Source organism: Microcaecilia unicolor, chromosome 2 (assembly GCF_901765095.1).
Source record: "Microcaecilia unicolor chromosome 2, aMicUni1.1, whole genome shotgun sequence".
NCBI classification, from domain to species: domain Eukaryota; kingdom Metazoa; phylum Chordata; class Amphibia; order Gymnophiona; family Siphonopidae; genus Microcaecilia; species Microcaecilia unicolor.
Window position 1 is genome coordinate 202,955,870 of NC_044032.1, and position 13,025 is coordinate 202,968,894.

A 13,025-nucleotide genomic window follows, 5' to 3' on the forward strand; every position below is an offset into this window, starting at 1 on the left:
CACAAAGGCGCCTATCCAGCTTATAATCGAAAGTGCTCGCCGGCTATCTTCCAACACAAATCGGGAGATGGCCGGCGATTTCTTAAAAGCGGTGAAATTGGTATAATCGAAAGCGGCATTTTAGACAGCATCGCCGCTTTCCCGACGCTTCGCCGGCGAAAGTTCAAGGGGGCGTGTCGGTAGATTAGTGAAGGCGGGACATGGGCAGGCATGGGTGTGGCTACCAGATGGCCAGCTTTCGCCGATAATGAAAAAAAAAAAGCGGCGTTAAGCAGTATTTCGCCGGGTTTACTTGGTCCTTTTATTTTCACGACCAAGCCTCAAAAAGGTTGTGACAAGGCTACAGCCCAGAGGTACAAAATGAAACAACAAAATCCTGAACTACGTCTCCCAGAATGCATTGCCCGTCCCAGCAAGGGAAGCCCCAGGGATAGACAAGATGGCTATATACCAACTCTGACCACAAGAGAGAGGGAGAAAGAAGCTCAGTTCCCCTGGCTCTGTAATCAATACATCATGCCTCCCACCTGTAGAGGGAAGGGTGGGGTAAGAAGCAGGAGGAGGAGGAGGAGGAGGAGGGGGTCAAGGAGGCTGAGCAAGAAGCAGAAAGCAGGATGGAATGGGAGCTGGACAGTGTTGCCAGGTGGGCGGTTTTACCGCCCAATTGGGCGGTTTTCCGCGACCCGCCGCGGGAAATTTTTGCCCGCGGCGGGTTGCGGTTTTTTGGGCGGCTTTTTGGGTTTCTGTGCGGTTTTTTGGGCGGCTTTTTGCCTTTTTCGGCCGCGGGGGGGCGGGGTTAGTGACGTTTTTTGGGCGGGGTTAGTGACGTTTTTTGGGCGGGGTTAGTGACGTTTTGGGCGGGCCGATGACGTGGGAGGCGGGGCCGATGACGGGGAGGCGGGGCCAATGACAGGGAGGCGGGGCTGGTGACGGCGGGGGCGGGGCCGATGACGGCAGGGGCGGGGGTGATGATGCGGGGGTGGGGGTGTCAGGGGCGGGGTTTGTGTTTGGGCGGGTTTTGGGCTGGTTTTTGGGCTGGATTGGGCTAGAAAAAAATTTTCCACCTGGCAACCCTGGAGCTGGAGAGCCCTGAGGCAGGTAGCACCTGAAGGTGGAAAGCTATGTGTTTAAAAGTTTTTTTGATTTAAAACCTGTTGTAAGGAAGAAGCCTGTTTTGGATTAGAACTGTTTGCTGTGGGGGTGCAGAGGGCTGGAAGAGTTATAGGCCTGGTTCCCCAGCTGCTCCTCTTTGTTGTGTAAGGACTGAGGGAGCTGAAAACCCTGGTTGGACAGGAGGGAACAATCCTGCTGAAAGGCCAGCACTGCTTGTGATACGTACTTTGAAAAGGAAGTATTTCCAAAGGGGACTATTGCAGCCCTCAAGAAAGGGCAGAGACTTTGGATTGCTGGGTGAGGGGCAGCACTACCCTGCCTGGAGCAGCCCTAACCCAGGGCTGGACTGAAGCTTTTGTTTGTAACTTGGAAACAAAATAAAAAGAAAAGAATATTTGAAAGTACCTGCTGGTGGCAATTTGTGGGGCTTGGATTAATACTGGGGAGGAGACTTCCTTCCTCCCCCTACTGGCGCAGCGGTCCCGTTTACAAGGTGCCCCAACTGACCAGATGACCACTGGAGGGAATGGGGGATGACCTCCCCATACTCCCCCAGTGGTCACCAACCCCCTTCCATACTAAAAAAATAAAACTAAAAACCTTTTTTGCCAGCCTCAAATGCCGTACCCACCTCCATGACAGCAGAATGTGTTGTATCCTCCGACAGCCTTTCCCTGGTTGCGATGTGGCTCTCGGGTGACACCTTTTCTATTAGGTGCCCTGCAGAGTCACATTAGCAATGCATTGTGGTGGGTGTAGGGTACTGGGCTCTACTCCCATGGTGCTTTTCCCCCCTGCTAACTGGGTCAGAGTGTGCCCTGTTTTGTTTCCTGTTGTAGTCCATGCGGTAGTGGCCATTTTTGTAAGCCAGTTTTAGTTCCCTTTCCTGTGTTACCCACGTTAGAGAACGTAGCTCTTACCTTGAATGGTGCTGTAAGAGGGCATTGTACACCATTGTGCCAGCTCTGACCTACTGCTAATCTTAGTACCAGGGGACTCTGATCTGCAGTTAACTGTGAGTAAACGTGGTTATTTCAAGAAAGGACTTTTTCAGAGAGATTAGTCTTCTGGTGTGCCAAAGTTATACAGCAGCAATAAGTCCTAGAGGCTGAATGCAGGTCCCTGGAGCAGTTTTAGTGGGTGCAGTACATTTGTGGGGGGGAGGGGGGGCTCAGCTCCCAAAGTAAGGGAGCTATGCACGTGGGAGCTTTTCTGAAGTCCACCGCAGTGACCCCTAGGGTGGCTGGTTGGTGTCCTGGCATGTCAGGGGGGCCAGTGCACTAAAAATGCTGGCTCCTCCCACGGCCAAATGCCTTGAATTTCGCCGGGGTTTGAGATGGCCGACATAACTTTCCATTATCGCTGAAAAACAAACCCGTCCATCTCAAACCCGGTGAACTCCAAGGCATTTGGCCGGGCTAAACTGTATTATCGAAAAAAAAAGATGACCGGCCATCTTTTTCTGAAATGCTATCGTGGACAAATAATGTCAGGCAGCAGATCCAGCATTCCATGAATAAAAGAAAAATGATAAAAAAGACAAACAACACCTCTAAGCTTGAAATAGAACAAACATTTGGCAGTTTCCTGGGGCTTTTACAACATTTATTTCTAATATATTACTTACTTTAGAGTGGATGACTCCAGGACAGCTGTTGGAATCTCAACCAATTTATCACCACTGACGACCAGCAAGCTGAGTTTTGGCATTTTGGTCAAGGCCCATGGAAGGTACGTAATCTTGTTCTTATGCAGAAGAAGTGTATGTAGCTCATCTAACCTGTAGAAACAGAGCCGCATAATTAGGCTTTAAGATGTAGCACAACACATTAAAGTATTTTGTGGTATAAGTATTGCCATACTGGGACAGACCGAAGGTCCATCAAGTTCAGCATCCTGTTTCCAACAGTGGCCAATCCAGGTCACAAGTACCTGGCTAGATCCCAAAAAAGCTCAATACATTTTATGCTGTTTATCCCAGAAATAAGCAGTGGATTGTCCACAAGTCGATTTAATAATGGTCTAAGGACTTTTCCTTTAGGAAGCCGTCCAGACCCTTTTTAAACTCCGCTAAGCTAACTGCCTTTACTACATTCTCTGGCAACAAATTCCAGAGTTTAATTACATGTTGAGTGAAGAAATATTTTCTCCGATTCGTATTAAATTTACTAATTTGTAGCTTCATCGCATGCCCCCTAGTCCCAATATTTTTGGAAAGAATAAACAAGCGATTCATGTTTACCCATTCCACTCCACTCATTATTTTATCATCTCCCCTCAGCTGTCTTTTCTCGCTGAATAGCCCTAACCACTTTAGCCTTTCCTCATAGGGAAGTCGTCCCATTTCCTCTTTCATTTTTGTTGCCCTTCTCTGTACCTTTTCTAATTCCACTATATCTTTTTTGAGATTCGATGACCAGAATTGAACACATATTTGAGGTGTGGTTGCACCATGAAGCAATACAAAGGCATTATAATGTCCTCATTTTTGTTTTCCATTCCTTTCCTAATAATACCTAACATTCTATTTGCTTTCTTATCTGCCACCACACACTGAGCAGAAGGTTTCAACATATCATCAACGACAATGCCGAGATCCCTTTCTTGGTCATGACTTCTAACGTGGAACCTTGCATTACGTAGCTATAGTTCGGGTTCCTCTTTCCCACATGCATCACTTTGCACTTGCTCACATTAAACGTTATCTGCCATTTAGACGCCCAGTTTCCCAGTCTCATAAGGTCCTCTTGTAATTACAACTTTAAATAACTGTATCGTCAGCAAAATTAATTACCTACTAGTTACTCCCATCTCCAGATCATTTATAAATACGTTAAAAAGCAGCTGTGCCTGCACAGTCCCCTGGGGAACCCCACTATCTACCCTTATCCATTGAGAATATTGACCATTTAAAACCTACTCTCTGTTTTCTATCTTTTAACCATTTTTAATCTACAATAGGACACTACCTCCTATCCCATGGCTGTCCAATTTATTCTAGAGTCTTTCATGAGGTACTTTGTCAAACGTCTTTTGAAAATCCAGATACACAATATCAATTGGCTCACCTTTATCTACATGTTTGTTCACCCCTTCAAAGAAATGTAATAGATTGGTGAGGCAAGATTTCTCTTCACTAAATCCATGTTGGCTTTGTCTCATTAATCCATGCTTTTGAATATGCTTTGTAATTTTGTTCTTTATAATAGTCTCTACCATTTTGCCCAGCACCGACGTCAGGCTCACCGGTGTATAATTTCCCAGATCCCCTCTGGAACCTTTTTAAAATATCGGCATTACATGGGCCACCCTCCAATCTTCCGGTACCATGCTTGATTTTAAAGATAAATTACATATTACTAACAATAGTTCCGCAAGTTCATTTTTCAATTCTATCAGTACTCTGGGATGAATACCATCCAGTCCAGGAGATTTGCTACTCTTCAATTAGTCAAATTGCCCCATTACATCCTCTAGGTTTATAGAGATTTCATTCAGTTTCTCTGACTCATCAGCTTTGAATACTATCTCTGGTACCGGTATCTCTCCCAAATCTTCCTTGGTGAAGACCAAAGCAAAGAATTCATTTAATCTCTCTGCTATGGCTTTGTCTTACCTGATTTCCGGAAGGCAAAAAGGTATAGGAAAGAAATGATAGAGATTTTTACATTTTTGTTTGAACTCAAAGGAGACCTTGGGACAATGGAGTCATAGGATGAAAGAGAAAAGAGTAGACTCAAGAGTAACCTATGGAAATATATCTTTACAGAAAGAGCTGTGGATATATGGAGCAACCTCCCAGTGGATGTGTTGGAGATGAGGATGGAGTCCAAATTCCAAAAGCATGTGACAAAAGCAGATCTCTGAGGTTAAAGAAAAAAAAGCAGAGCTGAGCCTTTGGAAAGGATGAGCAGGTCATTTTCTTTGGGGCCCTTTGCTAAAATACATTAGAAAATGGCTTAGCATGTGTTAATATGGGACTTTCCCATGCACTAAACCCATTTTTAACACAGTAGTATTTAAGATACTTTTCAATTAATTGGTTTTTTTAGGAGGGTTGTGTAATAATGTTCACTTTAGTGTGTGTTACCTGCAAAATATTAATGTAGGAGCACTTATCGCCTCCTATTTAGGAGGTGCTTACATGTTAACTCCAAATTAGCCAGTTAGCATGCTCTAATGCGAATGTGCTAGCTAGCTAAAACTTCCACTCCCATTCCCCACTCATGGCACATGCCCTCCCAAAAACATTGCAAAAAATATAAATAACATATGATTAGCACATGCTGACAGACAAATTACCACAAAACGCTTTGAGTTTTTGCGATAAGCCGTTTTACCCACATTAAGTGTGCATTAGTGCTTTACATGTTTTAGTAAAAGGGCTCCTTTATTTCTAAGATAAACAAATAACACCATGGGACTTTGAAACATGTTTAATTCTCATAATGGGTTAATGTAAAGTTGATTTTATGGTATATGTAACCCATTTGACAAAACAACCCTTGTATAAACCACTTCCTATAACTAATTGTAATCTGCTTAGGGATTAAAGTAGACTATAAATGCCTAAATCATTAAATAAATGCTCTAAAAAGAGAAATTATAGTAATAATACTCTTTTTTTTTTTTTTTTTTTATATATAGCATTTCAAGAAAATAGGCTATTTTAGAACATTATGCGGGGCATTTTCGATATGACGTCTAAATCCAACTTTGAATGTTTTGCTGAAAACATCCAAAAATCAAGTGATGAACATGACCACTTTGAATCTGAAAAATGTCTATCTTTGTTTTTAAAAAATGCCCATTTCCTAGACGTTTTTAGACATTTTGTGCTCAGAGCATTTTTCTTTTGTGGCCATTTCCGGGAAAAAAAAAGTGTCCAAGGGAAATATGCACAAAAACAAGCCATTAGGACGTCTGGGGAGCCAGGATTCTTAGTAGACTGGCACCACAGACATCCCAGCAGAGCAGTGGGGCACCCTAGGGGGGCACTGCAGTGGACTTCACATAAAAGATCCCAGGTACACATCTTACCGTTACCCCCTTATATTGTATGGTGAGCCTACCAAGAACCTATGTACCCACATATAGGTGACACCTGCAGACATAAGGGCTATTGTAGTGGTGTACAGTTTGGTACAGTAGGTATTGGATGGCTCACACTTTCCACCACAAGTGTACCAGTTAGAGTGGGATATTGGCCAGGGTCCCCTTCTCTACAGTCCACTGCACCAACCATTAGGCTTCTCCAGGGGCTTGCTTGCTGCTCCAATAGGACTGGCCATAACATCTGAAGCCATCACCAAGACTAGTATGTACTGTTTCTTTCACATCTTTGGGGAGCGGTTGGGGGTCAGTGACCACTTGGGGACTAAAGGGGTTATGCCTTAATCCCTCCAGAGGGCATCTTATCATTTAGAGCACCTTTTATTTGAATTGGATGTGATCGAAACAGGTCTAGACCAAAACATCTAACTTTTAGACCTGGATGTTTTTGCTTTATTCCATTATGGCAGAAAACCGTCTAAATTGTAGGAATATCCAGATCTGTCCCCCAACATGGCCCTGACATGACCCCTTGTGATTTAGACACACTGCAGAGAAAAAGTCTCAAATCTGAGTTTTGAAAATTGGGATTTGGATGCTTTATAGAGAAAAACATCCAAATGGTACTTTATGCCATTTTTGAGATGTTTTTCTCTTTTTGAAAATGAACCCCTTAATATGCAATGGGATATATAATTTGGGATCAGGTGGGGATGATTTATGGCTGTGAAATATTATTATTTATGGATGTTGTGATCTGCTCTATAAAAGTAGTAGAATATAAGTTTGAAAATCAAATGAAGTTGGCCAGTAACTGTGTATAGGAATTCTGCCATCAAGTGAGGTTCCACATAATTACCTGTCCATATCCTCTGGAAGATCCTTCAAGTTATTGCTGCTAATGTCCAACCACTGCAGGTTTGACATGCGGAGAACACAGACTGGAATGGTGGAAAACTTGTTTGCAGACACATCAACAAATTTCAGCTGTTTCAGGTTACTGAGCTAGAATTAAAAGCGTATTTCATTTAAGCCTTCTGCAAATATTTCATGATGTAACAACTCATACTGAAAATTAATCTAGAATCACTTAATTCAGGGGTAGGCAATTCTGGTCCTTGAGAGCTCCAGGCAGGTCAGGTTTTCAGGATATCCACAATGAATATGCATGAGATAGATTTGCATGCAGTGACTCCTTGGTATATAAGTCTATCTCATGCATGTTCATTGTGGATATCCTGAGATTTTGACCTGCATTGGGCTCTTGAGGACCATAATTGCCTACCCCTGATTTACTTGACTCTCATTGACTGCCATATTTTTTATATATTTGCTCTGTAACTTGCTTCATCCAATGTTACCTAAAGCTTCCTTTAAAAAAAAAACTCACATTTTTATATTTCAACAATTTTTTATTGATGACTCAATCAAATACATTGTCAACAAGCACATGGTCTGAACCAAATAACTTAGTTAGGGCCCCTTTTACCAAGCTGCAGCAAAAGGGGGCTGGGGCTGGCGCTGGCTTCGGTGCATGTTTTACTTGTGCACCGAGGCCTTTTACCATAGCTGCTAAAGGGGAAATCTCGCCTTCCTGCAGGAAATAGCCATGCAGCAAGTAAAGCAGTTGCCATGTGGCCATTTTGGGGGGGGAGCCCTTACCGCCATCCATTGAGGTGGCGGAAAGGGCTCCCATGTTAACCCGGCAGTAAGCAAGCAACGCATGGCACTGCCCAATTACCGCCGGGTACACTCAGGCTTTACAAAAATAAATACATTTTTGTTGTGCCAGAAATGATGGCGCACTAGGGGTGGGAAGTACCACCGGGCTGCTGCGGTAGCGTGCCGATACTTCCTGTATAGTGAGTGGTAAGCCCAAGTTGGGCTTTCACCTGCTTAGTGAAAGGAGCCCTTAGAGTAGTAAAATGGAAAATTATGCAATTTGAGACATTGCTTTCAGTTACTTTTCTTTAACATTGTAAGGCCAATGTACTTTGAAAAAGCAGGTTACAACATACCAGTGGCATAGCTATATGGGGCCTGGGCCCCTGGTTTTGCTGGTGGGGGTCCCCTAACCCCCGCCAGCTGAAGTGTTGTCCAGCGCTGGTCTCTGGCACTGCCATGTTGCCTGCCCTGCTCTGTCTTTCCCTCACGTCCAGCATGCTCCTTTTCGTGAAACTAAGCATGTTCAATTTCACTAAAAGGAGCGTGCAGGACATGAGGGGAAGACAGAGCAGGGCAGGCAATGCAACAGCGCCAGAGACCGGTGCTGGACAATGCTTCAGCTGGCGGGGGTTGGGGACAAGTGGCGGAGGAAAGCGGCAGGGGAGCAGTGGGAGACAGTAGCGAGGTGGCAGACCAAAATGTGCTCCCACAGGCTCTGGCCCCCTCCTACCGTGAGGTCTGGCTATGCCCCTGCAATATACTATATATATATATTTTTTAAATGCATGAATACTGTCATGTTAAAATGGGCTTAGAGAAGATTACATGATAGCATGCACTAGGTCCAGATTTTGCCATGGTTTAGTAAAAGGGCCCCTTAGTCCCCCTCCCCTTCTGACAGGAAGCATTAATTATCCCTTCACCTCCTAACAGGATGTATCATGGCACAAAATACTCATTTCTCCTTAAAGTACCAGGAAATGCTCATAATCAGAGTACAGGAAGAAATTAATTTCTTTATTCTAGTAGTGGATGCAGTGTAAAATTTTCTGAAAGGTAGGACCTGTTTGGTGGTGATACTGGAAATCCGGGGCTGGTAACTGAGAGGCATATTAGCAGCAAATCACTGGTATAACAATAGCTCAGTTTTACATTACATAGTAAAAGAAAAAAAGATTAGAAAAAAAGACACTCATGTATGCTTACTACAATGAAACCAGTAACAACACTGCTTAATAAGATGCGTCTTTCATATTTGCCTGTGGCAAAACAAATGTAAAATGAAATATATAGTACGTCAGGAAATAGAATAGTGCAGAACCACCTTGGCAAAAAACATTTTCAATGTATTGACTATATATATAGTTGAACGGGTAGATGTGAAGCGTCTGTTTACGCTTTCCAAAAATACTAGGACTAGGGGGCATGCGATGAAGCTACAATGTAGTAAATTTAAAACGAACTGGAGCAAATGTTTCTTCACTCAACGTGTAATTAAACTCTGGAATTCGTTGCCAGAGAATGTGGTAAAGGTGGTTAGCTTAGCAGAGTTTTAAAAAAGATTTGGACAGCTTCCTAAAGGAAAAGTCAATAGACCATTATTAAATTGAACTTGGGGAAAATCCACTATTTCTGGGATAAGCAGTATAAAATGTTTTGTACTTTTTTGGGATCTTGCCAGGTATTTGTGAGCTGGATTGGCTACTGTTGGAAATAGGATGCTGGGCTTGATGGACCTTTGGTCTTTCCCAGCATGGCAATACTTATGTACTTATGTATATACATTCATTCACTTGCAATTGTTCTTTTTCCTCCCATAAGTCTACTTCCACCACTGCACAGCAACCACCCACTAAGAAGAGGTGCTTGAGATCCTCAGCCTCCCCAGCCACTGGTCCAGCAGCCACCACACCAGCTCCCCTTCTGGGTCCTGTGCCCAGGTTGCATGGCAAGTCACAGAGAGCAAGGTGGCCGGACTTCCACAGGCACCCGAGGCAGCAGGCTGCGTTGTGAACACAGAGGAGAGTGGGAGCTCATCAGAGGACTCTCAACAGAGTTCCCCTGCAGCACCAGCTGCAAAGGAACACGGTGGGAGGGGTAGGAGGGGACGGGGCCAGGGGAGGGGGCGGAGAAAGTGATGGGACATGCTGGGGTGTTGGGGGGTGAGGGTTGGAGGGAGGGAGGGGAATATGCACAGAGTGGGTGATGGTGTTGGGAGGGGTGGTGGTGGTGGTGTGTAAATACTATGTCATAGAAATAAATGTCAACTTACTCTCACACAAAACTTGTCTTGATCAGTCTTTGCCTGGCTTTGACCCCCAGCTGGTGTGCACTCTGCTCTGCTCTGTGGGCGGGAGGTGGAGGGGGCGCCTCATCCTGTTCATCTGGGGCCTGTTGCTATGATGGCTGTGACTCTTCTGGGAGGGCCTGTTCTCTGTGCATTGCCAAATTATGTAGCATCCAGCAGGCCAGGAATACCTTTGCCACCTTTTGGAGGCTGTACAGGAGCTCCCCTCCAGAATGTTCCAGTGTAAGTTTGCTCCTCCTTCTCCCGTCCGATACAGCTCCAAAAACAAAAAAAAACCCACGACCTCAAGGGCCGGTCACTTTAACAAAAAAAAAACATCCACAGGACAGCTTTTTATTGCATAGGAGGTTAATCCCTCCGTCTTTCAGCCTTTTTATTCCTCTTACGGCATACAAGCCTTTCCCTCTTGTCAAGCCAGTCAGTTACACAGTCCAGGCTTCAGCAGCTACTTCCCCTCTCCCTCTTTTCAAGCCGGTCAGTTACACAGTCCAGGCTTCAGCAGCTACTTCCCCTCTCCCTCTTTTCTCCTGGAGCGTTGCCGAAAAAAAAACACAGCAACCAACTTCTTGCCTTTTTAAGCTTCAAAGGTAAGTAGCTCTGGGATCACCCAAAACAGAAAAATCCGAGGTTCGAAACAACCAAAAAAACAATGAGAGTCATGGCCGCTCCTGGCTCCCAGGTTAGTTCCCGACCCCTGACGCCCTAGGAGGTATAGTAACTCCCCTGGGCTCCTCTTAGTCCCATTAGTTGGTGCACAAAAAAAACCCACAGTATCAATGTCCCCCGTTCAGTCTTTCCTTCTTGAGAAAAATAAGCAACAGTCCTTTCTCTCTCTCTATCTCTCTCTATCTCTCTCTCTCTCTACGAACAATGGCTCTGCGCGGGCTCAAAGCCTAGGGTCCCACCCTCTTGGTCAGTCACACTCTCCCCTGACCTCCTCCCGCTGACCCGGTTTGGCCCCGCGGTTTCTCTGGCCTTCGCTGAGCCAGAGCAGCACAGTCCATTGGCTCTTCCAAGGCGTTCTCAGGTTCAGTCAGCTCCATCAGGCAAGGCTCCTCTCTGTCTTTCCCCTCCTCAGGAGCCCAATCCATATTCTCTGCACCCCGCCCCCTCTCCAGCTGCTGCCCCTCTCCTTCATTAAGATTCTTTGGTGTCTTTTCTTTCTCCACCCACTTGTTCCACCATTCCCCCCCCCCCCCCCCCCCCCCAGGTTGGAGAATTGGCTTTACTCACTCCCCTGCGGCCCTCTTCTGGTGACTCCCTGGAATGCACGTACTCTCTCCTATCCCTGGGTTCCCTTGGGGCCTGCTGGGAGTCGTAGTTTCTCATTTCGAGGTCTTTCTTGGGAAAAGCCTGCCGGTAACGGGGGTACTCTTGCCTATCCCAGGGTTCCTTTGGGGCATGTTGGGAGTTGTAGTTCCTTCCTCTCCTTTTCCCTTTTTGTTCCCTAGCCCTTTCTACATACTCTTTACATACCCCCCCCCCCCTTAAGCTTCCCTCTCCCCCTTCTTCCTCATTCTCCCCCTTCTCCTCCTCCACCCGGGACAGGGCATCCACATTTTCTAAACATCGACCCGGGCGATGCTCCACAGAATATTGGAACGGCTGCAAAGCTAAGTACCATTGCATTAATCTCCCATTATTATTCTTCATCATATTTAGCCATTTCAATGGAGCATGATCAGTAACCAGCTTAAATTTCCTCCCTTCTAAATAGACACTACACTCTTGCACTGCCCATCGTATGGCCAAACACTCCTTCTCTATGGTGGAGTAATGCTCCTCATGAGGAAGGAGCTTCCGGCTTAAATAGAGCACCGGATGTTCTTCCCCTTCATGCTCTTGGGACAGAACAGCCCCTAACCCCCTCCCCGAAGCATCTGTTTGAAGGACAAAGGGTTTCTCGAAATCTACCGCCTTCAATACAGGTTCCTGGCACAGGGCTCTCTGCATCCGTTCAAATGCCCTCAACTCCTCCCCTCCCCACCTCAATCGGTCCGGTTTTTTCCCTCTCAACATGTCAGTAAGGGCCGTGGCCATTGAGGAAAACTGCGGGATGAACCTGCGGTAATACCCTACCATACCCAGGAATCTACGTAATTGTTTCTTTGTGTTTGGTCGGGGAAACTCTTGGATGCCCTTGACCTTATTTAATAAGGGTCGCACCTCTCCCCGGCCCACATTATATCCCAAATACTTCACCCGGTACTGAGCAAAATAACACTTTTTGGGGTTCAAGGTAAGTCCTGCATCCCTAAAAGCCTGCAGAACCGCCTCCACCTGTTTTAAATGGGTATTCCAATCCCCACTATGTATTACAACATCATCCATATACGCTGCGGCGTATGTCTGATGAGGTTGGAGAACCCTGTCTAGCAACCTCTGACAGCTCGCAGCCGCTGAATTAAGGCCAAAGGGTAATCTTTTAAACTGGTACAGGCCCATGGGCGTACTAAAAGCCGTCTTAGCTTGAGCCCCTGGGGTAAGTGGAATCTGTCAGTACCCTTTTGTCAAGTCCAGGGTAGTAAGATATTGTGCGGATCCTAGCCTATCCACCAGCTCCTCAATGTAGGGCATAGGATAGGCATCTGCTTGAGAAATAGTATTAAGCTGGCGGAAATCTATGCAGAATCTCCACTCCCCCTCGGGCTTTGGCACTAATACCACGGGGCTTGACCAGGGGCTATTTGACTCCTCAATCACCCCGAAATCTAACATTTCCTGCACCTGTTTAATAACCTCTCTCTTTTTCATGGGGGACAGCCTATATGGCCTTTGCCGAACTACTTTACCCCTTTCTGTTCTAATGTCATGCTCCACCAGGTGAGTATTCCCCGGACACGCCGTCAACACATCGTCAAACCCTTTTAGGAGCCTTCCGATCTCC

The 13,025-nt window shown here is 45.6% G+C and overlaps 1 protein-coding gene across 1 annotated transcript in view; it reads right to left on the bottom strand.

Moving 5' to 3' along the window:
* The window catches only part of LRRC2 (leucine rich repeat containing 2), a 202,728-nt gene that overhangs the window by 12,197 nt on the left and 177,506 nt on the right, over positions 1 to 13,025 (bottom strand). Inside the window, exons 6-7 of the mRNA XM_030193630.1 lie at positions 7,025 to 7,170; positions 2,741 to 2,893 (exon numbers count right to left, since the gene is read on the bottom strand). Coding sequence (XP_030049490.1) covers positions 2,741 to 2,893; positions 7,025 to 7,170 — 299 coding nt within the window. The remainder of the gene's footprint in view (positions 1 to 2,740; positions 2,894 to 7,024; positions 7,171 to 13,025) is intronic.